The sequence below is a fragment of the Eretmochelys imbricata genome, chromosome 7, assembly GCF_965152235.1.
Source record: "Eretmochelys imbricata isolate rEreImb1 chromosome 7, rEreImb1.hap1, whole genome shotgun sequence".
Classification (NCBI taxonomy): Eukaryota; Metazoa; Chordata; order Testudines; family Cheloniidae; genus Eretmochelys; species Eretmochelys imbricata.
Genome location: NC_135578.1, coordinates 93,486,467 through 93,513,516, shown reverse-complemented (window position 1 = coordinate 93,513,516; position 27,050 = coordinate 93,486,467). Strand labels below are relative to the sequence as shown.

The 27,050-nt window shown below is 43.7% G+C and overlaps 2 protein-coding genes across 2 annotated transcripts; one reads left to right on the top strand and one right to left on the bottom strand.

Annotated features, from left to right (window-relative positions):
- The first annotated feature begins 5,717 nt into the window (after positions 1–5,717).
- FFAR4 (free fatty acid receptor 4) lies at positions 5,718–16,874 on the top strand. The gene is made up of 3 exons (XM_077822745.1): positions 5,718–6,245; positions 7,885–8,013; positions 16,467–16,874. The coding sequence occupies exons 1-3, from the start codon at positions 5,718–5,720 to the stop codon at positions 16,872–16,874; spliced, it is 1,065 nt and encodes a 354-aa protein (XP_077678871.1).
- Positions 16,875–18,105: 1,231 nt separating this feature from the next.
- RBP4 (retinol binding protein 4) lies at positions 18,106–26,566 on the bottom strand. Its single transcript, XM_077822561.1, has 5 exons — positions 26,435–26,566; positions 25,466–25,602; positions 25,182–25,288; positions 21,483–21,695; positions 18,106–18,208 (listed from the first exon to the last, which is right to left on the bottom strand). The coding sequence occupies exons 1-5, from the start codon at positions 26,564–26,566 to the stop codon at positions 18,186–18,188; spliced, it is 612 nt and encodes a 203-aa protein (XP_077678687.1). The 3' UTR covers positions 18,106–18,185.
- Between the last annotated feature and the right edge of the window lie 484 nt (positions 26,567–27,050).

Sequence of the window (27,050 nt, the reverse complement as noted above, 5' to 3'; positions counted from 1 at the left end):
GCTCTACCAAGCCCTGCAGGGAGTGGGGGCGGCTCAGGTGAGCCCCTGCCTGTCCCATTAGGAAGTATGGTCACCCTGGAGGGGCCCAGCCAAGCGCTGCCACTGCCCTCCACACTAGCCAAGACTGGCCCAGCTTCCCCACTGGTCCCAGGCGGCTTGGCTCTGGGGTCGGAGGCAGCTGGAGCCCCCCACAAGTGGTGGGCAGCAGAGACAGCCAGGAGATGGATTTGCAGTGGGATCCAGGGGGCAGAGACGGGCCCTCAGTCAGCCTGCGAGCCAACAGGAGCAAATGGTGGGTGGGGGGCAGGGGACGGAGGTGGAGAAGAGCTAACGTAGCCTCAGAGTGCAGCCAAAGTGGAGTACGCCAGGCCGGAACCCCTTCGGAGCCTGGGCCTGGCACCATGGCATCACTGGTGCCATTGTAAACCCAGTACTGCCAGTGTAGACGTACCCACAGAGGTTGAAAACTACCTGTGCCTTGTGTCTGTTAGCTATCATGATGTATACAGCCTATCTGGCATTAGTTATTGCAATGTGAAAACACATTTTTTTCCTCCAGTGAAGACTGACCTCCTTTGATGTAGAGCATTTCCCCTAAACTAGCTCCTGAAGTAGAATATTGAGTCTGGGGCTCCTCCTTCCCCTCTTGCTGCCTCTAGATGGTAGATGTGCTCCTCGCAGCCCATGAGTTCTCACACCTGCCTTCTTTCCTATGGCACCTTTAACCGTACTGGGCATAGAGGGGCCAGGAGGAAAGAAGAGCTTGTAGTTAAGTGGCAATGAAGTGTTCCAAGGAAGCCTCTTTCTGCCCCCCTCCCCCAATCAGAGGTGCACCTCCACCATGCCCTCCTCACTACTATCACCACTTCCTCAAAAAACAAAGGAAAGTCTCTGGCCAAAAGCTTCATTCACACTAAGTTAAGGTTGACTGGTCGTGCCTCACATGCTTCCGGAATGTTGGTTTTAACCACAGTTAAACATCTGAAAACCAGGAAGTACAAAGTGTGACAAAGTTCCTCCTCTGCCTTGGTGGGTCCTGCGCTTATTGGCAGATTTGCTTGCCTCAGTAATTCACGGCAGCCTTCAGTTTGGCCAGTTTTGCTAGTGGCTCAAACCTGCCGTTCACTCAGCTAACCTCATCACTGGCCAGCATGGGGAAAAGGAAGGAGAACAATCCCCGCAGTTTCTGTGGGGGCAGACCTTCCCCTCTGGTGGGACCCACAGTCCACGTCAACTCCTCCTGTATCCAATAGGGAGTTGGGAGGATGGGGGGAACCCAGGCCCACCCTCTACTCTGGGTTCTAGCCCAGGGCCCTGTGGACTACAGCTGTCTAGAGCACCTCCTGGAACAGCTGTGCAACAGCTACAATTCCCTGGGCTACTTCCCCATGGCCTCCTCCCAACACCTTCTTTATCCTCACCACAGGATCTTCCTTCTGGTGTCTGATAATGCTTGTGCTCCTTAGTCCTCCAGCAGTATGCCTTCTCAATCTCAGCTCCTAGTGCCTCTTGCTCTCAGCTCCTCGCACGCATGCCACAAAATGAAGTACGGTCCCTTTTAAACTCAGGTGCCCTGATTAGCCAGCCTGCCCTAATTGATTCTAGCAAGTTCCTTCTTATTCTGGAACTGCCCCTGTTACCTTACCCAGGGAAAATGGACCTGCTTAATCTGGGACTAATATATCTGCCTTCTAACACTCTCCTGTAGCCTTCTGGCCTGATTCTGTCACAAAAGTTATGGACAAACAAATTTAAACTTCTTAAAAACCAGGAAATACAGAGTTGCAATGCACATCAGCCCAAGTCTGCAACTTTAGCAACCCTTTGACAGATATCATAGCACTGTATTTGTCTAGAGGCTATGGAGTACTGTGGGGACACACCACATGGGTACACTATGAGAAACTGGCATATCATGTCCTCACTATGACAAAAATGCTATTTAGGACAGGCTTAGTGAATAACAGCTAGCTACATTTGGCCTATACTCAACCACTTCACCTACTCTGAACAACGAACCCAGATTGTCAACCAACTTGACCCTTCTCTTAAAGATTTCCCCCGAACCTCACCTGCACTTACCTTTGCCTTGCAGTGCATATATGCTACCAGATAGTTACAGATCCCCACAGCAAGAATAGACTATGGTGCTCCCCTCCCTGCCCAACTGATATAACTCTATGCAGAAACGAGGGTCCATGATCTTTGTCATTGCAGCGTGATCTGTGTCAATCTACTGCAAGTAAACCCTGCACCAATCAAGACATCTGTTCCTAACACAGTGAAGGGCAGTTGGAGAGCATGTGGCTGAGGTGTACCTTAACTCTCTAGTTCCAGGTTTACATATAGATGCAGTCAATATTTTGGAAGTCTATTAGGCATTGCTGGTCAATTTTAAATCTACATTAACAACGTTCTTGGGCAATAAATTGATCACTTAATTAAGGGGAGCTTAAATTACTTGCCAAAACTCATAGAGACCAACAGTGAGACCCTGAAAAGCTCTCCAAGAGCTTTCCCTTCCAGGCCCTTGCTCTAACTGCTAGAAAAAAATCCTTTTGTTCATATCCAAGAGCTCACTGCCTCTTCAGTATTCCCCAAAACACCTCATTATGCTGGAGTCTCAGTTTTGGTGGCTAAATACCACCTAACTTTTCTCTTGGAGAAAATACTTTTTTTTCCTGGAGCCTTCCTTTTGGCTTGTGTACCTGGGCAAAGCAATTATTATTTTCTTTGTACAAAATATTTTTCTTGCTCAGCTCCACCCTAGGGTTCCTGGCCATATCATGGAGTATTGAGACCAGTATTCATTTAGCTCTGGGGTATTTGGTAGCCGCATACCAACTAAATGCGAGATCCTCCTTCACATCCAGTGACAAAGGTACCAGTGATCATCTTTCAAGAAGATTTAAAAAAAAAAATCTTGCCTTCTTTCCCATGGTAGTCCCAGAATTCTCAGGCTCTTTGCACATACTTTTTTTTCTCTTTTGCTCGTTCTTGACTGACAGCATCTTGTTTTTTCCTCAGTAATATTGCTGCAATTATGCAAATTGCAACTACTGTTGCTCTTCTGTTCCTGTTTTATTTTCCAGTCTGGGTTTCCATTGTTTTTATCTTCACCCAGAACTGAACAAACAGGGCCTGCCCCAGTAGAGTTTGCCATAGACTTCGCTGAGAAAAGTATTTGTGTTTAGCTTTACTACCATTTGCTACATGCTCTCCAATTTTCTACTGAAGTCATGCCCAATGTTTTATACCTTTGCATCATGCAGTCAGGCTGTTTGTGAACTCATTCCTAGCTACATACTATCTTATATTCAAAAGTGACATCCCTGCTACAGCTGAGGACAGTGCAGGGGCCTGTGGGGCTTATTTGCTGCTTTTGCTAAAGGCCCAGTCCTGGGAAGTGCTGAAATCAATGGGAAATGGAAGGGACTTAGTACATCTCAGGAGGCTTTTTAGCGTCTCGGGGATCAGGCCCCAATACCTATGTCCTGTACCCATGATTTTGCCTAGGAAGAATCTCTCTTGGTATTATTAGGTAGTTTGCTGTGGTTATTCACAATATGATACACAGAATTCTTAAACCTGGCAAATGAGAGTACAGCAAAACCTGCGCTTCTGACTATTTGCTATCTGTAGTCGCCTGTGTTGATAGCTGGCTGGTATCTGTGTTTGAAAGGTTTCCTAGTGCCTTCATTTAAGTTCATAATGCAGTAGGCAGCCACTTGCTTAAAGCATTTCCAGTCATTTGTAGATTTGTTCACTTTTCATATTCAAAGATTTTAAAGCCAGCAGTGACCATTATCATCATCTAGTTTGACCTCCTGCATGAACTGGGTTGTAATTCCTGCACATAATCCAAAAATAGTTATGTAAATTGCCCCACAGTCACCCTTCTTAGTGAGCCAGAATAGATAATATTAGCAACTTCAAGAGCAGGGATTATTTTAATGTGAAGGATGTTAATTAAAGTTGCTTTAATATCTGTCCTGGAAGTGGGAAAGGCATTGGTAAGTGCATAAGTGAAAGGTGACTATTTTGTCATACTTTATTAAGTGTCCTGTTATAATGGCCAAAAATTCTGGATTTCCTTTTAATGCCATTTAACAGGTTTCATTACAAGTACCTTTGCATAGTAGTTCATCATAACCAATATGATGTTCAGGGAGTGTTTACAAAGTCTTATTGAAATCAATGTGATTGTTTAAGTATCTCAGAGTACAGTAGAATGTATTTAATAGCCAAAGGCATCATAAAAAGCAGTAATGTTACATGCACATTGCTGCAACTGAAACCTTGACTGTTTACAAGATCAACTCGTTGGGATATAGCCAGACTGATTCATCCAGAGGTGACTAAAATGACATAAAGCTGTTTCATACATACAGTACTTTGTGATAATATTTTGATAGCCTTTTCTGACTATTCAAATCTCATTCTCTCTGTCTCTGTGTGTGTGTCGCTTTCAGAAATCTGATTGCCAAGAAAATCATTAGATAGGGTTGTTGTTGTTTTAACTACAAGTGGAATGTCCTCTTATTTTTCATTTTATTGTTCTAACTTTTAGTTATTTTGAGTTCCCTGATTCACGCAATAATGTAAGGAGGCATCAGGTTTCTTTAGCATCACTCCAAACTTAGCACCCGGTACTGATCATCTGTGCTGTGTAACTTCTTCACCTCTATGGCAGCAACAAAGAATTAGCCCAAGAAACCACAGACACAGAGGGAGACAACACGTGGTTTTAAAAGGCAAGATATGAAGCAACGATAAAATCCCCCCTTTTGATCGTAAAATAGTCCCGCTTATTCTGGGCTATCAACAGGAGTTCTTAGCGAATAGTGTCAGGTCAGTTCCCCAAACCAAAGGGACAGGCTGAGTGACAGGAAAATGCCCGCTCTAGCCTGAGCGTTGACAGCTGAACGCAAAGCCGGAGTACATGGGGGGAGGGGGAGAATTCCTCGGCGGCTCCTCTGCGATGATGCCCGCTCCTGCTGCTGGGGTTACCCCCGCCCTGAGGCTCGAGGCAGGAGCTGGGCACTACAGATCCAATCCAAGGGCTGGGGCTCTCTGTACTGCAGCTGGGGTAGGGCTAGGAGTCTGTCAAGACTTTCATTTGGAGAGTCGGCTGCCCTGAGCCCAGCCTGCGAGGGCACGTTCACACCCCGACTGGCGTGTGTGAGGGGTTTGCCATCGACCTCTCCGCGGGTCTCTCGGGCGTCCAGGGGCTTGCCCAGGGCCCCGGCTGACACCCGGCACTCGGCGGAGAACGTGGGGCGAGCGCCCGGCGCTGGGACACTCGCTGCTGGGAGGCGCGGCTCCCGCCAAGAACGCGTGAGCCGCTGCCCCGCGGGAAATGCCCCGGGCGGCTGGCTCGCTTGCGACGTTGTTAGTCACCCGATTGTAAAGCACAACAACGCCCTCGCCTTTGTGCGGCGGGGCGCGCTGTATATTTACTGTCCTCGCCCGCTACTTCCTTGTTCCCCCAGGGAGCCAGGTGCTGTAAACCAGCCTGCGGACACCGCACCTGGCCCCGCGGATGTCAGAGGAAGAGGAGGAGATGCGGCTGCTGCCTGCCCATTCCCCGTGCCAACGCCCCCCATAGGCAACCCCGAGCTGCCACCCCGCCGCGCTGCTTGGCCCCTGGGTGCCTGGCTTGGGGGCAGCCGCAGCTCCTGGCTCTGATGGTGTGTGATGCCCTCGGTGCCAGCCAGATGCCAGGCGCCTGCGTGACTCCCCAAGGGAACTGCACCTATTTCCCGTTCTTCTCGGACTTCAAAGGCCAGAACAGGGTGGCCCTGAGCGCCCTGGAGACCGCCGTCCTCTCCTGCATCTTCCTGGGGTCCCTGCTGGTCAACGTCTGCGCCATCTCGGCGCTGGCCAGGAAGAAGAAGCTGCTCACCGCCAACTGCCTGGTGCTCAACCTCTTCTGCGTGGACCTGCTCTTCATCAGCGCCATCCCCCTCATCCTCGTGGTGCGCTGGACCGAGTCCTGGGTGCTGGGGGACGTCGTCTGCCACATGCTCTTATACGTGATAAGCCTCAGCGGCAGCGTCACCATCCTGTCCCTGGCGGCGGTGAGCTTGGAGCGCATGGTCTGCATCGTCCGGCTGCGGCACACGACCCGCTGCAGCGGCAAGCTGCTGGCCGGGACCCTGCTGCTCATCTGGGGGCTCGCCGCCCTCGCCAACCTCCCGCTCTGCCTCTTCTTCCAGGTGGAGCCCCTGCCCATGAACGGCGAGGTAAGGAGCGGCTCCCTCCGGCGAGCCCTGCCCGGCGCCAGCCTGGGGAGATGGGGGCCCCCCAGGTCCGTACAGTGCCCAGTGATCCAGCCCACCTGAGGCGGCTGCCTCGTGACCCAGGGACCCCAGCGGGTTGGGAAGGGGAGACTGGTTTGGGAGTCTCCAGCCTTGGCTCCCCCCGACCAGCCTGACCCCAGCCTCGCCTCCCCCAAAGAGTGTCAACGCGGCCAAAGCCTTCAGCCAATCGACGCCTCAGCAGCATCTGTTCAGACTGGCTGGACCAAGCGTCCCAGGTGCTCAACAGCGCCGCAAAGCAGCGGCGCCAAGCTGGTCCGTGCGCCGGGAGCCGGTGTAGCTTGAGCCGGGAGCCGGTGTAGCTTGCTGCCAGAAGGGCAGCTAGGATCGATTCGGGTCCAGCGGTGTGTGACTTGTTATTCCAGCGGGTGTTGCAGGGCAGAGACCTGGGATGATAAACTAGAGCCATTACCTGGAGAGTTATACCGGGGTTAGGCGTTAAGCGATTCATGCCCCATGAAGTGTTATAAGGGGGTAATATTTCAACAAAGCCTTCAAAGGTTGGAAACGCCTTCTTGCCTTCTCCTTTTTAGCCCTGCAGGGATGCTGGAACAATTTGTACAGTGGGGGTACTGAGGGGCATGGAACCAAACTGTAAACCCTGTATATGACGGAAACCACTTCAAGCCAGGAGGTGCGGCAGCACCCCCAGCACCCCTAGTTCCAGCACCTATGCGGTCCGATATTGATGTTGGGCATTACCCCTGTTTATTAGGTTGCATTTAGCCATTGAGGTGTGAAATCAGAGTAGGAATGAACTTCTTTTAATGAAAGACTTGATCCTGATCCACTGAAGTCAATAAATAGCAAAAGTCCCTTTCACTTCAGCACAGCAGAATCAGGCTGTAATTGAGGTCTTCAGTAGATCAGTCCCACATTCACACTCATATGGATTTTTTTCTCTGTAGAACTGTATCACCAGTTACTTTGTTCAGCGGTGCTTTTGTCCTTGCACAGCATCTTGTATAAACATGGGGGTTTGTACTCCAGAGTAGAGCTAGGAAAACCCCTTTTCCGCATACTTCTCTTTTCAGAATGATCAGCTGCCTGTGCCCATGGATTAATTCATTAATTCATACAAGAGCTTTAATTGCATACAAGAGCTTTTCCTGAATAATGCACAAACATCTTTTTCTTTTCATTGTACAATAATCCCACATGCGTGCAAAAACAAAACAATATGCTTACAGAATATAATAATGATTTAATCAATCCTTCCAGGGTTTTAATATTTTTTTCATTTGTTTATTTAGGAGTTATGAGTTTACATTTTAAAATTGTCACTAGCATTTGCTATGCTTTATAATTATTGCAGCAATTCCATATCTGCATACCAAATCTTGTGAACTACACACCTGTCATCATGTTTTGAAAAACATTCCACATTGAAACAACTATTTTGTTTTCATTAGTAACGATTGCCATAGATCCTGTTTATGTAGTGGCCAGTTACATTAATGTCAGATGAAGTGTAAACATTGACATAAGTTTGCAGAGAACTTTATACTGAAAGTAAATATCTAAAACATAATATTAATAATTTTCTTTTATTCTTTGTAAACAGGAAGTTCAAATTTGCACCTTGGTTTGGCCCAGTGTTGCAGGAGAAATCTCTTGGGACATAACATTCACCTTTGTGGTCTTTGTAATACCAGGATTAGTCATTGTGATCAGTTATACAAAGATTTTACAGGTATTTTTTTCTTATAGTTGTATTATAAAATGACATCTGGCTGGCTAGTAATGTAGTACAATAATGCTAAACAGTATCGATTGTATTTGCTCAAGTTTAACAGTTTGAACTGAGAGAGTTTTGTTGCCATTATAAATGACAGCAAAGCTTGAACAGTGTGTTACCAGAAACCCAAGATCCAGTCAGTCTTAATTCATGTACACTTTGGGGCACCTTATTTAATATCGTGTATTGATCATAATTAAGGGCCTATGTCAACTTGCTAGAGATACTAACAAACATCTCAAACAACTGAAAAATCACTGTTTATCAGATCCTCCATTGCTTGTACCCCCAAAACTCAAAACGGATTCAATGGGAGCTGTATGACAGCAAGGAAGAGCAGCCCTGGGTCATAAAGTCCTTAAAACTGTTTTCTCCCCACTCCCTTTGAATCTACCCTTTTCCTACTTTAATTATGTGTCATAATTAGGGCTTCTGATTTTAGATTTTAATTGATAAACACCAACACCTCCGATACAAAAAACGAAATCAGTGTTTTCCAATAAACAGCACAAATGGTTACTTGTGGGATGTGATTTCTCAAGTGCAGTAATGTTTTGTGCATTTATTGGGCCATGTAGACACTGCTGGTGCACACTGGAGGTTCACTGTCTACAGTGCTTTAGTGTAGTGCTGTTTGAAACAGTATTACATGGTAGCCCATTAGAGGATATTACAAAGCGAGTACTCATTAGAGTGTATACAAAGAGAAAGCCCCAAACCCTTGATTTTTGGACATCTACATAAAACTAAAAAATTGCTAACCCCCCAAAATCAAATTAATAAGTGCCCTACAAACAGAAGCCATAGTTATGATGTGTAGTTACTCTCTCCCAATCTCCAGGATGTTTAATAAATGTCAGCAAACATAAGCAGTAGACAAAAAAATAAAAAAGGCAGGCAGGAAAAGTGACATTTTCGTTCTACTTTTTCTCTCTGGGAGGGAGGTGTTTTCTAGTGGCTTAAACATGGATCTGGGAGCCAGGAACAGTTGAGGTTTAACCTGTATTCTGACACTAACTCCCTCTGTGACTTTTGGCAAGTCACCTAGGGCCCTGATCCTGCATGGTGCTGCAACCTCTCAACTGCCATTAACCCCAGCACCTTGTAGGATTGGGCTGCTAGGGCCAGATTGTGACTCTAGTCACAGGCCATGCTGGGGACACCCTTGTGGGTGTCTTCCAGAGTGCAAAGAGAGCACAGCTGCTATGACACCCTTGGAAAGCATGGGCCACACCCTGCCCTGCTTCACAATTCCTACTGCTGCATGTCAAAAGCTTCACTCTTCTCCAAGGCTCACCAAACTGTCTCTCCCTTACCTACTCAGGATTCCTTTTCTCTTACCAATCTGAGGGTTTCCTCATAGGCTCTTTTCATCACAGCCCCCCCGGGCAGCCTCCTCAGTTTCATTGGTCGAGTGGCCCTGCTCCAGGCCTGCCCTTGTCCCTGGACTTTCTTTCTTCTAAAGAAAGGTTTCTCCTTATATTTCCTGGCACTCCTTCCCAGGCTGCCTTGCAGCAGCCTATAATTTCCAGGTTCCCTCTGGGGAATACAAATGACAGAATTTCCTTGTTCAGTGCTTAATTGAGACCAGGTCATGCTGGACTCATAGCCTCCCTGAAAGGGTTAGTGCGCACCCAGGATCCACAGGTATGAAAACAGGTTTTTTTCTAGAGTTCAGCCAGAGAGAAGAGGAGTCCACAAATTAACCCCAGTCCTGGGTGGACTGACTGGGTTACAGGCCAGCATGCTATTCTACAGCAGACAAACCTCCTCTCCAGCACAGATCCAACCCCTTCCAAATTCCCAACTCACCCTCCTTCTTGAGCTGCTCCCCCAATGCACACAGACACCTACCATCCTCGTCCTTCCATTCATCAGTGATTGGAGCTCTAGAAAAAAAGCTGATTTCATACCTGTGGATCTTTGAATGTAAGGTCTACCTAAATGCTGACTTGGGTGTGGTATGTGGTGCTAATGTACTTCCTTCAAACTGTCTCCGTTTAGGGTCCTTAAGTGCCCTACTTCCCATTCTGTTGCCAGATAGAGGCCTCATCTCAGTGCTGTGCAATGGATCATGGGGCATGACATGGTAGCACACCAAGTAGCATAATTTTAAAAAGGAGTATTGGCAGTAGATGGGAGAGAAAGCGCTGTTTGGAAGTGGCAAGTATCTGTCCCTGCCAGAGTGCAATTTTAATTGACCAGACAGACCTGAATGCAGCCAAGCACCACAAAGCAATCCATCCCAACCCCAACCAAAAGCCAAACTGATTAGATAGGGAAACATCATCATCATCACCATGTGAGTTCCCAACTCTAATGCCAGGAAGCAGCAATCTGTCTCCCCAGCCAATGAAGGCCATGCAGGACAATTACTTTTCAGCCCTAGGACTGTAGTAACATATACAGACACTGGAGCTGGCTGAGGGGGAAAGAGGCAGATTAAGGACAGGGAGTAGTAGAGCAAAGAAGGCTGGGCACTCATTTCTATGCATTCTCCTTCCACCACTTACAAGCATGAAAGAGGTTCCTTGGCTTTGACTTTCCACATGGAAATGATTTCCCCCCTGCACCCAAGTCAGTGAAGTGCTGAGAGCCTCCTGAGAGATGCTGAACCCTCTCAGTGCCCCCTGAAATTAACAGGAGCTGAGAGAGCTTGGCATCTATCAAGGCCTCTTGGAAATTCAGCCGACCAAAGCCTCAGTATCTCTGCAACAGCAACAGAGTCCACTGCCTGCCATAGGCTGAAGTTCAGAAAGTCATAGGTACATTGTGCTAAACTTTGCCCCATGTTAATAACATGGATCTGTTTGTTGGTGGCCAAGACCTGGGTTATAACTCCCTGTGTGATTTTGGACAAGTCTGTTAACCCCTTTGTGCCTTAGCTTTTCCAACATTAAAGTAGGGACAATACCGCCCTTGTAATGTGTTTTGAGATCCTGTGATGAAATGATGTGAGTGCAAAAAGATTGATTCTCCCCTGCCTGAGGGCTGCTTTGCAATGCTCCACCAGCACCACTAAACCCAGGGTGGGCAGAGCGTCTTATGCTCCTTCACCACCACCCATTCCTGTGGCCAGTGCAGGGCGCATCACCAGCAGCTCTCTCTTGCACAAGGATATTGGACCTTGACAAAGCAGCACCACAACTGAGGGAGTGCTAAGGTGACTAAAATTGCAATGAGCATTCCTTGGTCAGAGCTAATGATAAGGAACCAAAGTACTTACTCATAATTAGATGCTGGAGAGGTGGGCAGTGTTATTGGTAATATTTAACATATTTAAATACCAAATATTGCATCTAGTGAACAGTAACCTTCACTATTCAGGTCCCACTTTAACTGAATTTCAGTAAACTAAACCAAAGTTTCACAAGTCACAATCATTACCATGCTTCTGTAACCCATCTTTGCTGCTAGTGGGAGCTGTGCATGAGGAAGGAGGATTTTGCCCCTTAAAGGGGAGATTTTTCGAACTCTTCAGCACTATTTTCATACTGGTTTCAGGATTAGAAAACGATGGTAAGACAGTATGCAAAACAGCTTTCTTCCACAGTAAAAACAACACAGTAATATGATTACAGCATGTAGAGAGGAAAACAAGGTGAAACTTTTTTATAATATTCAAACAATAAACAAATTACACTTCAGTAGGATTAAGGGTTTGTATTCTCAAGGTGACAAACACTTATTTTCAGTGCACTGGGACAAGTATTCATGGCTCTGCTCAACATAGCTTTTTTCACTTTCTTCAAAAGCATATTTGAGGGTTAGGAAATAACAGAGAGATGCACCAGCAGCAACAGGGCTGAGTTACAGAGCTAGGAATTGGGGGAAGGGGTTGTAGGAACTCCTTGCCCCAATTTGTAGGTGTGAGTTTCATCTTCCCAACCACTCCACATTTTACCTATATACAGCCCACATACTCAGACTTAACGCTGATTTCACCTGATGTGAAATAAGGTCACTAGCTTGTTAAACATATGCAGTGTCTAAAAATGTCAAAACTCTTGGCTAAATTCTGCAATCCTTAACTAAGCAAATCTCTCAGTGAATTCAGTGAGAGTTTTTCTCCAACAAGCACTGCAGAATTCAGATTTTTGGTCCTTTTAATCAGTGTTAATGAAACTGGAGAGGTGCTTTAAGGCAAGCCAAGTTAACCTGTGACTTGAATGGTCAGCAATTCTGGAATGTGAACTGTTACCTTGAGCAGCCTGACATATAAGGGATAAAGAAGGATAAGGATAAGCCTAAAAAGTTTTGGGTTGTAAATTACCTCAGAGCTTTTTGAACAGGTCCTAAACATTTCTTAAACATATGCTTTTGTATAATTAATAAATTAGTGTTTATCTATATGTATTTCACAGCGTATATCCTCAAAGATCTTGGGTATGCTGTTTAGCTTTAGCTTTCTCTCGTCTGAATCTGGACTGCCACCCCGCCCCTGCCCTTTTCTCTCCCCTCCTGACAGTGCACTCTTTTCCTTCCTGTATCTCTTTGCTTCTGCAACTCCCTTTTTTATCTCACCTTGCTTTTCAGACTCCATCGCTTTCGCTTTCCGTCTGCTTCAAGTGAATTGGCATCCAATCTCTTCCCCTAGCCTAGAACAGACACTGTTTACATGGAATTTGAACCTTTAAAAGTTGGTTCATTCTAGAAATAGGGGCTATTTTTCTCCCTATAAGACAGCAGTAACTTCTGTTGAGCACAATGGGAGTTGCTGATGTCCTATAGCAGGACAAGCAGGCTCCAAGAGTAGGTTCAGTTTCCAAGAATGTCTTTGCCCATCCATCCTATGAAGAAAAATAAGCAAATGGGTCCAAGGGCTGCTGACATGAATGCAACTTCACTGTTAGTGAAAGCATACCATGTAAACCTCATGAAAGCAAACAACGTCTGCCACCCAAAGAAACACATGCCGCCCATGATTAGCTGAACCGATTGGCGAGCTGGGCTAGACAAGAAACATTTTAAATAGCAGCCTAGCCTTTGAAATAACCTGCGTAAATCATTCCATTGCTGATCAGTAGCTGATTATCTCTTCAGTGCTGGATCCATCAACCTTGGGTGTGTGCACAGCCGTGATTTACAGCAATGATAAGGAAAACACAAGTAATGTCAACTAGCTCTTACTTGTCCTTTCACTATTATTGATACTAATAGATTTTTATTTGTACATCACTGGTACACAGAAGTTTCCTGGGAACTTTTTAATCAAACAAATGCAGGTTAAGGGACTAAAAGCATCAGGTAAACACTATGTTTTAAATAAATACAGATCCACAAATAAAACTCATGTTCCATGGTAAAGACCTTTTGAAATAAAAATGTCTTGAAACCTGCTTTAAAGGGCTAATTCTGTTACTGTCTTCAGGTCAAATGGAAGGAGATAGCCCTATCCTCACAGACAAAGACCTGAATGGTGCCTCTCCTGTTCCTGCAAGCTCCAGGCTAGAACAGAGCACTTCAGAAAGCGCTAGGGTAAATAGGAAGCCAGAGGCTCAAAAAGGTATCAGGGACCTAGGCCTGATGATGGGCCTTAAAAGTTAAAATCAAAATCAACGTCTGCAGCAATTGGTAAGAACCAGGGCTTAACGTGTGCCAGGGTTTGCCACGGATGAGCCCCAGCACCTCTAGGCTTGGCAATTCATAGCCCCGGCACCTCTGGGCTTGCTGTGTCAGTTATGAAAGTAAACAAAAAAAAATTGCTTGAACCCTGGCACCTAATTGCTTGAGCCCCAGCACCTCTTTCATTACAAATTATTCACTGATAAGAACATAATGGCCATATTGGGTCAGACAAATGGTCCATCTAGCTCAGAATCCTGCCTCTGACAGTGGCCAGTGCCAGATGCTTCAGAGGGCATGACTAGAACAGGACAATTTCAAGTGATCCATCCCCTGTTATCCAGTCCCAGCTTCTGGCAGTCAGAGGCTTAGGGACACCCAGAGCATGGGGTTGCATCCCTGACCATCTTGGCTAATAGCCATTGATGGTCTTTATCCTTCATGAACTTATCTAACACTTTTTTGAACTAGTTATGCTTTTGGCCTTCACACCATTCCTGGGCAACAAGTTCCACAGGTTGACTATGCATTGTGTGAAGTACTGCTTTATGTTAGTTTTAAAACCGCTGCCTATTAATTTCACTGGGTGAACTCCTAGTCCTTTTGTTATGTTGAGAGGTAAAGAACACTTCCCCCATTCACTTTCTCCAGACCATTTATAATTTTATAGCCCTCTATCATTCCCCCCTCCCCCTTAGTCAAGTTCCCCCAGGCACCATTTTCCTTAAGGGTGGCCCTGCTGGAACCAATATTGCTACAACAACACTTCAAACAAGGTTGACAGATAGTTTGCAGGGCTGACAGTGTCCTCAAAAAATCAACTGAATTTTACACAGAGAATAATTGATAACGGGAAAAGCTTGTCCTGAGCTGAATGTTTATCTCCTCTTTCACTCTAACCTGAGCAAGGCAAGTATGAGTATTAATCTTGTTCTTACTGGGGGAAATGTTCAAAGGCACAAAAGGCCATTAGGTTCCTTACTCCCACTGATTATCAAAGCCTCCTAGTTAGGCACCTAACTGTGATTTGTGCCTTTGAAAATCTGTCCCCATGTCAACATCTTAGGGACAGGAAAACTGAGACACAGAGAAGTGAAGTGACACCTAAAACCACATACCAAACCAGTGGCAGTGCTCCTCCTCCCAATCTCACCTTCAATCCACTAGTTCATGCAGCTTTTTCAATAAAAATAATGTGTATGTAGAGAGTAATTAAGCTAGAGAAGAAATATTAATGAAGTATTACACTGAATGAGTCAAATTGCAACTTCTGGAATAAAAATAAATAGGCCAAATCAGCATAGCTTCATTGACTTCACTGGAGCTGATTTATACCAGCTGAGGATCTGGCCTAATGGGAGAAAGTATTTAGCTGAAGTGTTTGTCTGCTGAATTTTGGAGATTGGGTGTTAGTTTTATTGGCTCTACAATTAAAAACTTAAAATGTGTCCATTATTTAAATTTTGCTGTGCTGACTTTCCCGAGAATGGATTTTCCACAAGCACTAAGTGCTCACAATTACAGTGGAAGGCAATAGGAACTGCGGATTCTTAGCACCCTGGAACATTAGACCCCATAGCCCAGCTCCTGAAATATGCTTAAGTGCCTTGCTCCTACTAAAACCAGTTGAATTGTTTATTGAAATCAATCTGGATTAGGGCCTATGTGCCTCAATCTTGCTTATTACGCTTTTACAGAAAAAGTAAAGACTTTCATAAAGACTACAGGATGCACAAGGTGTCAGGGCTGTTGTAGACAGAGTAATTCTGATCAGTGGTTGCTAAAACAAGATGTCAAAGACAACACACTGAATTTTAAATACGTTCTCACTCAAGTTTAAAACCTATTACCTAATGGAAGAAGTATACATCTGGGAGGTTTGAGCGACAAAAGGAAATTTGGGAGCGGGGAGGAGAAATATTCTGCCTTTGAAAGACATCTCTGCTTTAACCAATGTACCATACCACTGAAAACCCATACACAGAGAAAAGTCTGAGCCAATCCCTGGACCCAGGCACTCTCAGACTTTGGAGGTGGCAAAATCTGAACCCAGTTCCAAATTCTGCAAATGGTCCATCCTTACAATGGGCAGAACCAACATTCTGGACTCAAACACCTACATACTCTTTTCACGTGTCAAAATCCAGATCTACATTTTGAGTCTTGAGCCCATCTCTAACTAACTATCTGTAATAGAATGTTAGTGCAGCTCTCCTCTGAAAATGACTGCAAAAATGGCACCTGCTTACTCAACAGTTCAGCTTCATTTGTGTACCAGTCATATTTGCTGACTTTAGTGACTAAATTAAGTTGTTACTAATTTTTACTCCTATTTACCTTTCAGAGCAAAAATGTCTATAAAAGAGTGAGCTGGATTCTCTTCTTTGTGCATCAACAGGATTGTTAGCTATACTCCAGTCACAGTCAATTACACCTGTGTAAAAATTAACAGATTTACATAGATGAAATAACCTAGATTATCATTTGAAGGCAATGGGATTGCAGGGGTAATTAAAGGCCTAATTTGACTTTAAAAGTCTTTATTACTTTCAAATGCAAAATGGATTATGAGCATGAGACGGAAAGAACCCAGCTTGACTACCCGACATGCTGAGTTCAGGGCTGGCAGTTAGAAAAAAAACAAAACTATTTTTCGACTAGTTAACTGAGTCCATTGGGAATGTACTCATTGAGAGGCAATAAACACAGAACTCTTGCCCTTTTTATCGTCACTTCCAAAGCAGAAACATGATTTCCCAAGATTCACTTCTGCAGCTTTAAAAAAAGTGTTACTCAGCAAGAATTCTATGTTACAATAAAAGTTATCTTGTTTTTGAATGCAGATTACAAAAGCATCAAGAAAAAGATTAAATGTCAGTTTAGCCTCCTCAGAAATGCGTCAGATTCAAGTCTCCCAACGAGATTACAAACTATTTCGAACTTTGTTTGTGCTGATGATCTCTTTCTTCATCATGTGGAGTCCAATTATCATCACTGTTCTCTTAATTTTAGTTCAGAACTTCAAACATGATTTGAAAATTTTGCCATCATTTTTCTTCTGGATAATGGCATTCACTTTTGCCAACTCTGCCGTCAATCCAGTTTTGTATAATGTTACCCATTTCAGACATGAATGGTGGCAATTTCTTTTGTGTTGTGCAGCTCTTCCTGGAAGGAGAATGACTAATACAGAAACCACAGGAAGAAGAAATGACCACATAGAACCTAACTTATCTGTAATTTCTAAATAAGTAATGTATGAACTATGTCTCAGCTGTTGCTTTGGCTGCTAAGCCATATACTTTCCCACATTGACCAGCTCACCATTTTATAGTACTTGTATTATATGCTAAGGAAAACAGATAGGAAAATAAATACAACTATAGTTCAATTTCTATAATCCTAACCTAGACAAAATGTTATTGTCTTGGGAGTTTTGCCTGAGTAAAACTGCAGAATTTAATCCTATCGGCCTAATTCTCTTCTCATAATGATGTAATCAGGAGTAATGTCACTGACATTGGTGGAGGCACAGAAATGTAAAACAGTGTAACTTCAGAGAAGAATTGGGCTCTATGGGGGCAGATTTTCAGACGGTGTAAATTGTCCACTCACTACAGTGGAGCCAGGACAACTTACAGCAGCTGAGGATATTCTCCAGTTTTACTATCCATTTGCCAGTAAGGATAGAAACCAACTTTTAAAAATGGGTGTAAAAAGTGCACCCTCAAAAATTTCCATGCAGTCACTAAGTCCATAAAATAAAAAAAAAGGCATTTGCATGCATAAATCAGGTGACTGGCTGCCTGAACATACTTTTGTGCAACTTACCTTTATGCATAAAATGCCAATCTGAGTAGGCATATATGGTTTTTGCTGGTTCAATGAGCGCATGATCATTTTTGCTGGTATGTCCTACATTTGAAAATTTGGTCCTTAGAACTAGTCAATTTCTGGTGCCATTTTGCTGGATTCAACAATGTTACAGTAGATAGAAATGTTTATTTTTCTTAAGGTTGTAATTACCCTGTTTTTACATATGGTGCATTTTTACACATCTTCAGTCAAGTATGAATGTAATAAAATAAAGCTATTCTGTGATGTGATCAATGAACTTCCTTTTGTACTGAAATACTATTTAGCTTTCCAGAGAGTCCAATAAAGAAGCCACAATAAGTCAAGAGGACTTAGGCATTTTAAAATTAGATATTAGGGATTTTTTAAAAAATTTGCCTGCAAAGTGACTAGACAAAGTCAAAAACCAATAACAAAAAAATGAAAGATTACATACCTAAGTGCCACCATCTGGATTCATATTTTTAAGCGTTGCAGTAAAATAGTATTTTTGCCAACAAAACAATAATCTTTTTATATTTATACAATATGCATTCCCTGTTATCCATGTTTATTAAAAGTTTCATTGGTTTATTGACAGGGTGAGCTTCAGAGCTCAGATAAATATATTTGAAGTTTGAATGAAGCTGCTTTAAAGATCTACAACAAAACAGTCAATTTGTAAACTTTACATCCATATTGATGTTACATCATTTGCTTCCATAGTTTCAAAACTCCTTAGAGCAGAATCCTGAAACAAACAAAATAAAATTAATGATATTTCTAAACCAGCACTAGAAAGAAAAAATATACAAACATGTACCAAATTTAAAGTGTGTGTAAATGTATTTCCTTTAAAGTAGTCTTACTTACAAATATCAGTCTATTATTTGCAATGTTATTCTGCTCTTTAGATCTGTAGCACATAATTCCAAAGGATTTTCAACTCAACATAGGACAGGAATTAATCAGATCTGTTCCATTTGTTCCAGACATTAATGCTGAGGCAAAGAAGGAGCTAGCACAGATCAACCACAAGAACCATTTCAAAATATATTGACTTAAGTAAGATTTACCGTACTTTTAATTTAAGATTTAAGATCACAAAAAATGGCAGTAATAGACTATCCTAATGCACATACATTTATTTTCTTGTGGATTTTTGCTTTTAGTATATGCTGATACAAGGCCAGATTGCAATGCCCTGGTTACAATGAAGTAATAGCTTGTTCTGCAAGCAGTCCCGTGGTCAATATAAATATTTGTGATGGTTTTATTGTCATTGGGAATACTCACAGAGGGCAAAACTGTGATACCCTTACCCACATTAGGAAATACCTTAGTCCACAAGCAGGTAATTGACCTCAAGGTAGTAGACCAACCTGACCCACAATCAGTAGGAGATACAGCTTCAGAAATGCAAGATAAGTGGCAAACAAAACAAAAAAAAACCAAACAAACAAAAACCAAACTAACAAACTAAAAAAAACCAGCCTTTTCTCTTCTTTTGCTTGAAAATAAAGATAGTTTACCAAGAACTGCTATTTAGCTATAACTATATTTATATCAAGCCAAGACCTGTGTAATTAGTAATTTATTTATTGTGAACTTCAGCACAGTATTAGTTTAAAAAGGCAATGAAGAATCTTTGGAAAAAGGATTTAACTTGAAGATATGGGTCCAGAATAGAAACTGAAAGAGTCTGGATCACTTAATGATGACCTGTTCTGTCCATTCCCTCTGGGGCAGCTGGCATTGGCCACTGTTAGACGACAGGACACTGGGCTAGCTGGACCTCTGGCCTGACCCAGTATGGCCATTTTCTTACGTTTCCTTCAGTGGGAATTTTACCTCAGTAAGGCCTGCATAACAACTGAGTAAGGACATGAGGATTTTGGCACTCTTGCAAATAATTCTGTAGTTCTTGCTCGCAAAACTATGAGATGCAGGGAGGCTTCTGTTCACACAGAAGTTGCATTAACATGGACTTTGTATGAAGAATTTCCTAATGCAGATGTTTTGATCTTTTTTGTTCTTTTAGCTCTTGTACAAGTATCCACAGTCACTGTCCATTGCTCCAATGTATGTCTGTTTGGTGTGCAAGAATCTGGCTCAACAATACTAGGGAGTTCAGAATTAATTAACACTCTGGTAAATGATCTGGAGCTTTGTCTGAATTGTGATTGGCACGCCTGACTAGCGGAGAGGTGTACAGTTGGCTTTAGGTAGCCATGACACTCGATGCTGGGGTCATCTAACCACCACTCTGGTCCCCAGCATAAAATAGAGCAGCCTCAGAAGATCCAAAACATCAATTCTCACTCACAAAAAGCATGGAAGCCAAACCAGCCCTCCAACCACTACCCACCATCTGAAAGAGCAGACAAAGGGAAAAACATGCAATACAGTGGGGCAGAGTTAAGGTTTGTGTGAAAAGTGGGGGAGTCTTCAGCTTTTACAGGGAGTGGGCAGTTAGTACTGGGGCAGAGTTAAGGTTGGTGCTAGACTATTAGAAGACAATTTCCTAACTTTTGTATTCAAATTTTATCATTTAATGTTCTATTAATTATATTTTTAGTATGGAGGGTGTATTTGAAATTTTAACGGAGCTTTAAAAACAATATTAAAGACAATTGCAAATATTGTGTGGAAAACAAGTCCTCTTTTATGTGGAGAGTCTCCTGAGATGTTTGTAGATGTTTTGTCACAAGCTCTGAATATTTATGAATATTTATACATTTTCTTTACAACCTGTAACTTGCAAACATTCACGATTGATTTACTCATGTGCAAACATTTCGTATACTTTCATGTACATTTAATAGAAACACAGGATGGCTATAGTGGATCAGATCAGTGATCCACCTAGCCCACTATCCTGTCTCTCACAGTGGCCAGCACCAATTGGTTCAGAGGAACTTGCAAGAAGCAACTTTTGCACACCTCTTTCTAAACTGGAGCTGGAGCACAAAGACTGGACCCCATTTTACATTCTTTCTTCATACATAAGTCTCTCCATGCCTCTAATCATTTTAATTTCCCATCTTTAGGCCCCTCTATTTCTGTTATATTTTATTTGAGGTAGGGCGAACAGAACCAAACACTGTATTCACAGTGAGAAAATATATACAATGGCATTATACTATTTCCTGTATTTTTTCTGACCTATTCTTTAGGCATCCAAACATTTTATGTGCTTTTTTGATTCCTGCTGTAGACTGAGCACATGTTTTCACTGAGCTGTCCGCAGTGACACCCAGATCTTTTCCCTGAGTGGTTACAGTTAATTCAGAACTCAACCATATGCATGAGTAGTTAAAATTATTCATGCAGATATTTATTGCCTTGTATCAAATGTGAATTTCATTTGCAGTTGTGCTGCCCAGTCTAACCTAAATAATTTTGTGTGGTTTGCACATTTTCATTATAGACAAGATTTATTTTAATTCTGTTCACCCACCTTTTCCAGATCACTAATAAATATATTTAGTATCACCTGTTCTAGTAGGTCTTTGTGGTGTCCCACTGTCAACATATTGCAGGCTGAAAATTAACTATTTATATTAATCTTTGTTCGTCTATTCATAGATTAGATTAATAGATTCATAAATTGTAAAGCCAGCAGGGACCACTCTGACCATCTAGTCTGATCTTCTGTAAGACAGGCCATAGGACTTCCCTGAATTAATTCCTGTTTGAACTAGAACATATCTTTTAAACAGCTAGCACAAGTACATCTTGTATTAATCTAGGTGTTTTGCAACTCTCTTCAGTGTTTGTTTCCTGGGATGGGCTACCCAGGAAATCGCAGAGCAGTAAAAGTGAAAATCTGAGTATATCTGAGTATATCTGAGACTCTAAGACTCAGAGACTCTGAGACTCTGAATTTGCAATAAGAAAATAAGATATACCACAGCTACTAAGTGCAGCCCTTCCTACTATCGCTGTCCATTAGAGAAAGAGCTTCCTAGCATGGTAGTCATTTCACCTCCCAAATAAAATTTTTCTGAAAAAAATATTCTTACCATTATGGACAATAACTCTGTATTTTCTGTCCAAGCAGAGGTCGACCTGCCTTTTCCTGACAATTTTCTGTGCCTCAGGTGGCAATCCCTTCGGGTCCCGGGAGAACACAAAGGAGTAACTATCAGCACAGGTACCATCATCATTTAGTTGGCGGCAGGAGTAATGAAGTGCATAAGTGTCATAATCTGTGTCCACTACCCAGTGATCATCATCTGAAAGAAACCATAGGGAAGGAGCAAGGAAGTTACAGAGGTAGGAGGAGACATTCACCTAGAGAGAATTCTGCATTTACTCAATCACAGAAGAATACCACATACTTTAATATTAATGATGGCAAACGGTCCACAATGGGCCTGATCCTGACAGGTGCTTGGCACCCACAATACTTACTGAAATATTGGAAAGTTCCATGCTTCTGGCACCACAGTCCCAAGATGTTAGCATCACCACAACATGTGGGATGCATTTAGTCAATTAGATTAAATAAGTCAACAGGAGCCCACTGGTCTGAGAAACATGAATTCACCTTTGGCCTCTTTTTGGCAGAACGCTCTCACTGAGGGAGAAGTGTCATCTTGAAATCATATGCCCCTCTAAAAATCATTCCTGGCAGCTTGACATTCAGTTAACCTGGAAAGAACCTGCCACCTACCTTAGGACGTGTGTCCCTCAGGATCGTTCCCAACTGCCATACAGTTTGGGAGTCCACCCTTTAAAAGGTGGGGGGGTAGTCTCAGCCAGCAGACTACTACCAAAACTGGCATTGTGTTGTCTCTGTCACCTCCACAGCCCAGCAGTCATAGCCATACTGTGGGTGAGTACCTGTGGAACCTGCCTTTATAGTGGATATTGGATTGTATTAATTTTTAAATACATATTATATCTAAAGATAGGTCTGAGCTGCAAACCTTAGACCTGGATGCAAACTTTCCCAATATACAGGAGCATTTGGAGCTAGGGTCTTGGTTCAAGCTTATTTATAACCAAAATAAGGTTGGATGAATATTTCCGGACATTACTTCTCTCACAGAGAAGCAATATGGGTTTTAAAAGCATACAGTTTTAGTATTAGATTGCAATACTGAATGCATTTTATGGTACCAAGCTAAAAATCTTAGACAGCACCCATATAGTTCTGCCTGTTTGCTTCATTTGTGTGATTTGAATTTAAATCATGGAAAACTTTTGCCCTTACAACCAGACTTCTTTTGCTTATATTTCAGTGACATTACAATCCTTTCACAAGCAGTGTTACAGTGTGGAAGGTGCACAAACTGGAAAAATTATTTTGTATTATTTTAAATAATCTGTGCCAATGTAAAGTAAAAGCCCACGAAGTCAGGAGGGTTGCACCAACTTTAATTTTAAACTAACTTGGTAGAAGTTTGGATCTATTTTATGTGGGAATAACGGCACCGTGGTCATTTTTAATGTAAATGCTGAAGAACATGCATTGCAGCTCTTATCGGGCAGAATAAATCCATGACCTTTTGGACCATGCAAGCCTCAGAAAACTGCAAGTGCTGATTATTTGGTGAGGCTGATTGCTCTGGGGCAAAGGTCAGTCCCATTTGGAAGGTCAACAAGAAAAAAATAAAACCTCTTCTGAGGGAGCTGTGGAGCAGGCAGTGGGAGGACAGTAAAGGAAAACTCCCATACTGCACAACTCGCCATCCGGATCCATCCATCACCTACACAGCCCACAAGTGTTTCTTCACACAAGGAGACAGATGGGCTCTGGGGCCAGTCCAAGGAACAGAGTTATTTTCCAAAGCAATCTCAGAGGATGTCTCCTGTATTCCCCTCTCAGCCCTATCACCAAAGAAATCATACCCACCACATCACCGTTATGATGAGGGTTTTTCCCAGAGTCTGAGTCCTTTCCCTTTCCCTGCTTCTCTGTTTTTTGCCTCAGCATTAGGGATAATGTCAGAACAGCACTGAACATACTATATTACATTACATGCTCCAGCTCTGGGAATTTTAGTTAAATGTTTCTGCAGCCACAGTAGAGAAATCACAAATACTGTTTTCACCTAAGCCCTATTTACATAGCGATTACTATCACTGAGGTTCTTTGCTTTAAATTTCTTGGTAGGGAAGTAGAATTAAAAAAACAATAGATATTCTGAATTTTGAGGAAATTGCCATCACCAGCTTGTATCATGTAGATCAAATATGAAGCCTAAATTACTTGACAACGTTTTAAGTCTGAATTAAAACTAAGAAAATATAACTTTGGAGTCTGTGACGCATTAATGTCACTCATTGTTTTACTGAAACATGGGAGAAATTTAACAACAAAATAAATCTACTTGGGAACTTTCTTTATACTTCATCTCTGCCTAATGGGCCTTATTTTTGTGTGTACAGTGGTGCATATGCTCTGTTAAGGACTGAATACATAATGATTAAAATGGTCAAACACAGGGTAAAGCTGGAGAAAATAAATATGTTCCTGCTGGTCATGCACCAGATTACTCACAGCTCTCCTAGTCACATTACCTTCTGAAAAGCTCTCTTTTCCTACCACAGAAACGCTTTAAGCTGTATTTGTGTGGAAAAAGCATATAATTCTGGTGCCTCTTAGGTTTCTTATAATGTGTATTTGCTAGGCGTATGCAAAGAGATGTATCACAAATCCTAGTGACAATTTGCAGTTAGAATTTCAGATCATTCTCAGCTATTTAGTAGTTAGTGTAACAATTAATGCCTCTCTAACCTCCCTACATCCACAGAAATGAATCTGTGGGAGTTTGGTGTAAGGGGAAGAGCTGTCATCTCCAGTTCCCACACCTCATGGACCTTCTCCTCAGTATTTGGCTTTCATGGAGTTGAAAGAGGTAGTTCTGGGTTCTGCCAGATTCTCCTCCTCCCTCTTCAGGAGGACCAGAGTTTGCAGCAAAGTATAGTACAGTGCTCCCATCTCTGCAGGATGGGGCATCCAGCAATCAGGGAAATCCCTGGGACGTATGTCTCAGCAGTGAGCTAGCAAGAAACTGGACAGCAAGTCAGAGGCAAGTGGCTTTCTGAAGATCCCCTGAGAACTGTGTGTTTTTGGGGTGGAGCCCTCATCTCTTCCAAATTCCACCTTCCCCCAGTAGAGGTATTCCATGGAAACGTCTCAAGTGAAGAGTGCTGGAGTTTCTACTCCCTAGGTGGGTTAATCTCACACAGGGAAGACTGGGGCTCAGTATTAATTTGTTGAGAGTTTGTCAAAAAAAAGAGAAAGTCCCTGTATTCACAAAGTATCCACAAAGGCTAAGAGCTGCAAAATCCTCCTCTACCAGGTTGCTGAAGATTAAATCTGAAGTTAGGCTTTTTCAAGAAAATTAACAGTCAAATAAAAAGCAGATCTGAACTAAAAAGAGCTCAGAGTCTTCTCAATCTCCATCTACTCCTTTCATGTGATAACGCTAGTCTATATTATGGGGCTTGGAAGGAAAATAAATGTATGATCTTTGCCACGCAAAGACCTTGACTTCACTAGGATAAACATCAACCAGCTAACACATGTGAAAACTAGGAACTGCCTCGTCCACTCTAGGATTTTACCATGTGACAGTTACCATGTGTTAGCTAACATGGCTAAAAAAATCCCTTATTTTCCCCATGTAGATGCACCAAAAGTGACAAGGGCTATCATGCAGCCCTGAGTCTCCTGCTGCAAAAACACCCCACTACTTATTAGTACTCACTTCCCTTCTGGAGAAAAGAGGCAACACCCCAGTACTTCATCTTGAACTTGGCAGGATCCTCAGTGTCAGTGAAGGAGCCAACCATTTGAGCACAAACATCCCAGTTACTACAAATAGAGTGAGATAAAAAGACACTGAGTTCAAACTGGGCAGCCTGGACTTGGGGTCAGATAGTGATGAACACATGGGTACGAGGAAGGGTTAGAGCAGTGGAGAGCCCAGCAGAAAGTCAGGGCCCTGGGGAACTGGAGTGGGAAGAGAAGGAAGGGTGCCAGGCAACTTACTTGAACAGCTGGACTCTGCCCTTGGCGAAGGCACACATTTGTCCATTCTCATCTATGGTGAACCGGGCTACCACGTTGTCCTGCAGGAACAGTCCCTCAGGGTCTTTTTTGGCCATGGCATACCAGGTGCCATTATACTGCAGGGAGAGGAGAGAGGTTCTGGTTAGGCCTGGGAAGCATGGAAGTCCCAAGTGCAGGGAAGACCATAAAAGCTGGATCTATCTGGACCTTGCAGAACTCTGCTGATCTTTGGCCCCAAGCCTCCAAATCATACCATCAAATTAGAGAATAAATCCAGCTGCTCCCAAGTCACCAAAAACAATTTGGGTACAATGCACCAAGGAGCACAAGCATCACAAAGGTTCAGATTCAGCAGCTGGATCTAGCCAGGTTTTGACCCCAATCCTCTAAGTTCTAATGTTTAAAAAGAGAACAAGGATAGCTTCTCCTGTCGTACAAACCAATTCTATACCTTGCTAGGCTAATACAAATAACTGGAGTAATAACAATGTAACTTGGCACACAGGGGGGCCGAAGTTTTGCAGTGAAACTAGAGCAGCTGAACTTCTCTCTTCTGATAGAGTTTTTGAGTTTGGAATTTTTCAAATAGCTGGATCCAGCAAGCTCAAGTCTCTGGATGGAGGCGGGAGGGGGTTTATGGTGCTGCTGTTCCCATTTGTAGCAAGGGCTAGATCTTTTGCTGCATGACGAGCTGCTGCTTTTCCCCTCTGTTTAGAGCACACCCTTGTTCTCGGTTTAGGCATTTGGGGCTCTGGGCCACAAGCTGCCTGTGCCCCGGTGCCGGATCTAGGTTTTGTGGTGCTCTGCACTGGAGGCCAGGTGTTTGGCACATGAGGAGTGGGCAGACTGGGTCTCTATTTTGATAGTACATTTTGGGCCTTAGGGCAAAATTTGGCAAGATCCAAGGAGAGCCAGCCCCAGAGAGCGGGGAAGGGAGCAGACACCTACACGAGCCTTGTCGAAGTTCTCTTGGACTCTGATGTTGCTCACTCTGCAGTCCCGCTCCGCTCGGCATCCACAGCCCAGCAGGCCCAGGACCACCAGCAGCAGCCAGGCCAGGAATCTCCCCGCCTGAGCCATCCTACTCCTATGCAACAGCAAACAGAGACAGACCAAATCATCAGCCGGGGGGGCCCCAACGCACCTGGAAAGGAGGGGTCACCAACATACCCAGTGTCCCCAAGATGCTCAGAGGGCCCCCCCAAGCAGCAGTGGGGTCCCCCCCAATGACAGTAGAGTACCCCCAGCACATAGGGTGGGTGGTCCCCTAGGCACCCAGAAATGGGGCCCCAAAGCATCTAGAGGGGCCCCCCAGTGCAGATGGTGGGGCGTCCCCACTGCCTCTCTGCAGGAGGGCTGCAGCATTTCCAGCCACATCCCTGAGCGATCCGAATCATCACACACACACGCGGCGGACGAGAGGCTCCCCCAGCTGGAAACGTGTCTCTTACAGAGCAGCGCCGATCCCCGCAGTCAGCCGGTCTCTAGCCCGAGCGCTCGCACAGGGGAGAGGAGGCGGCCGGAGGGCGCGGGGCTGGGAGCGCTTTATACAGCTCCGGGGTGG

Excerpts from the sequence above, each read along its gene's own strand:
- FFAR4 (XM_077822745.1), top strand. The coding sequence starts at position 5,718 with ATGCCAGGCGCCTGCGTGACTCCCCAAGGGAACTGCACCTATTTCCCG. Across the intron at positions 6,246-7,884 it reads CCCTGCCCATGAACGGCGAG|GAAGTTCAAATTTGCACCTT; the intron begins GTAAGGAGCGGC and ends CTTTGTAAACAG. Across the intron at positions 8,014-16,466 it reads GTTATACAAAGATTTTACAG|ATTACAAAAGCATCAAGAAA; the intron begins GTATTTTTTTCT and ends TTTTGAATGCAG.
- RBP4 (XM_077822561.1), bottom strand. The coding sequence starts at position 26,566 with ATGGCTCAGGCGGGGAGATTCCTGGCCTGGCTGCTGCTGGTGGTCCTG. Across the intron at positions 25,289-25,465 it reads GGCAGAGTCCAGCTGTTCAA|TAACTGGGATGTTTGTGCTC; the intron begins GTAAGTTGCCTG and ends CTCTATTTGTAG. Across the intron at positions 21,696-25,181 it reads CTCTTTTCTCCAGAAGGGAA|ATGATGATCACTGGGTAGTG; the intron begins GTGAGTACTAAT and ends GGTTTCTTTCAG.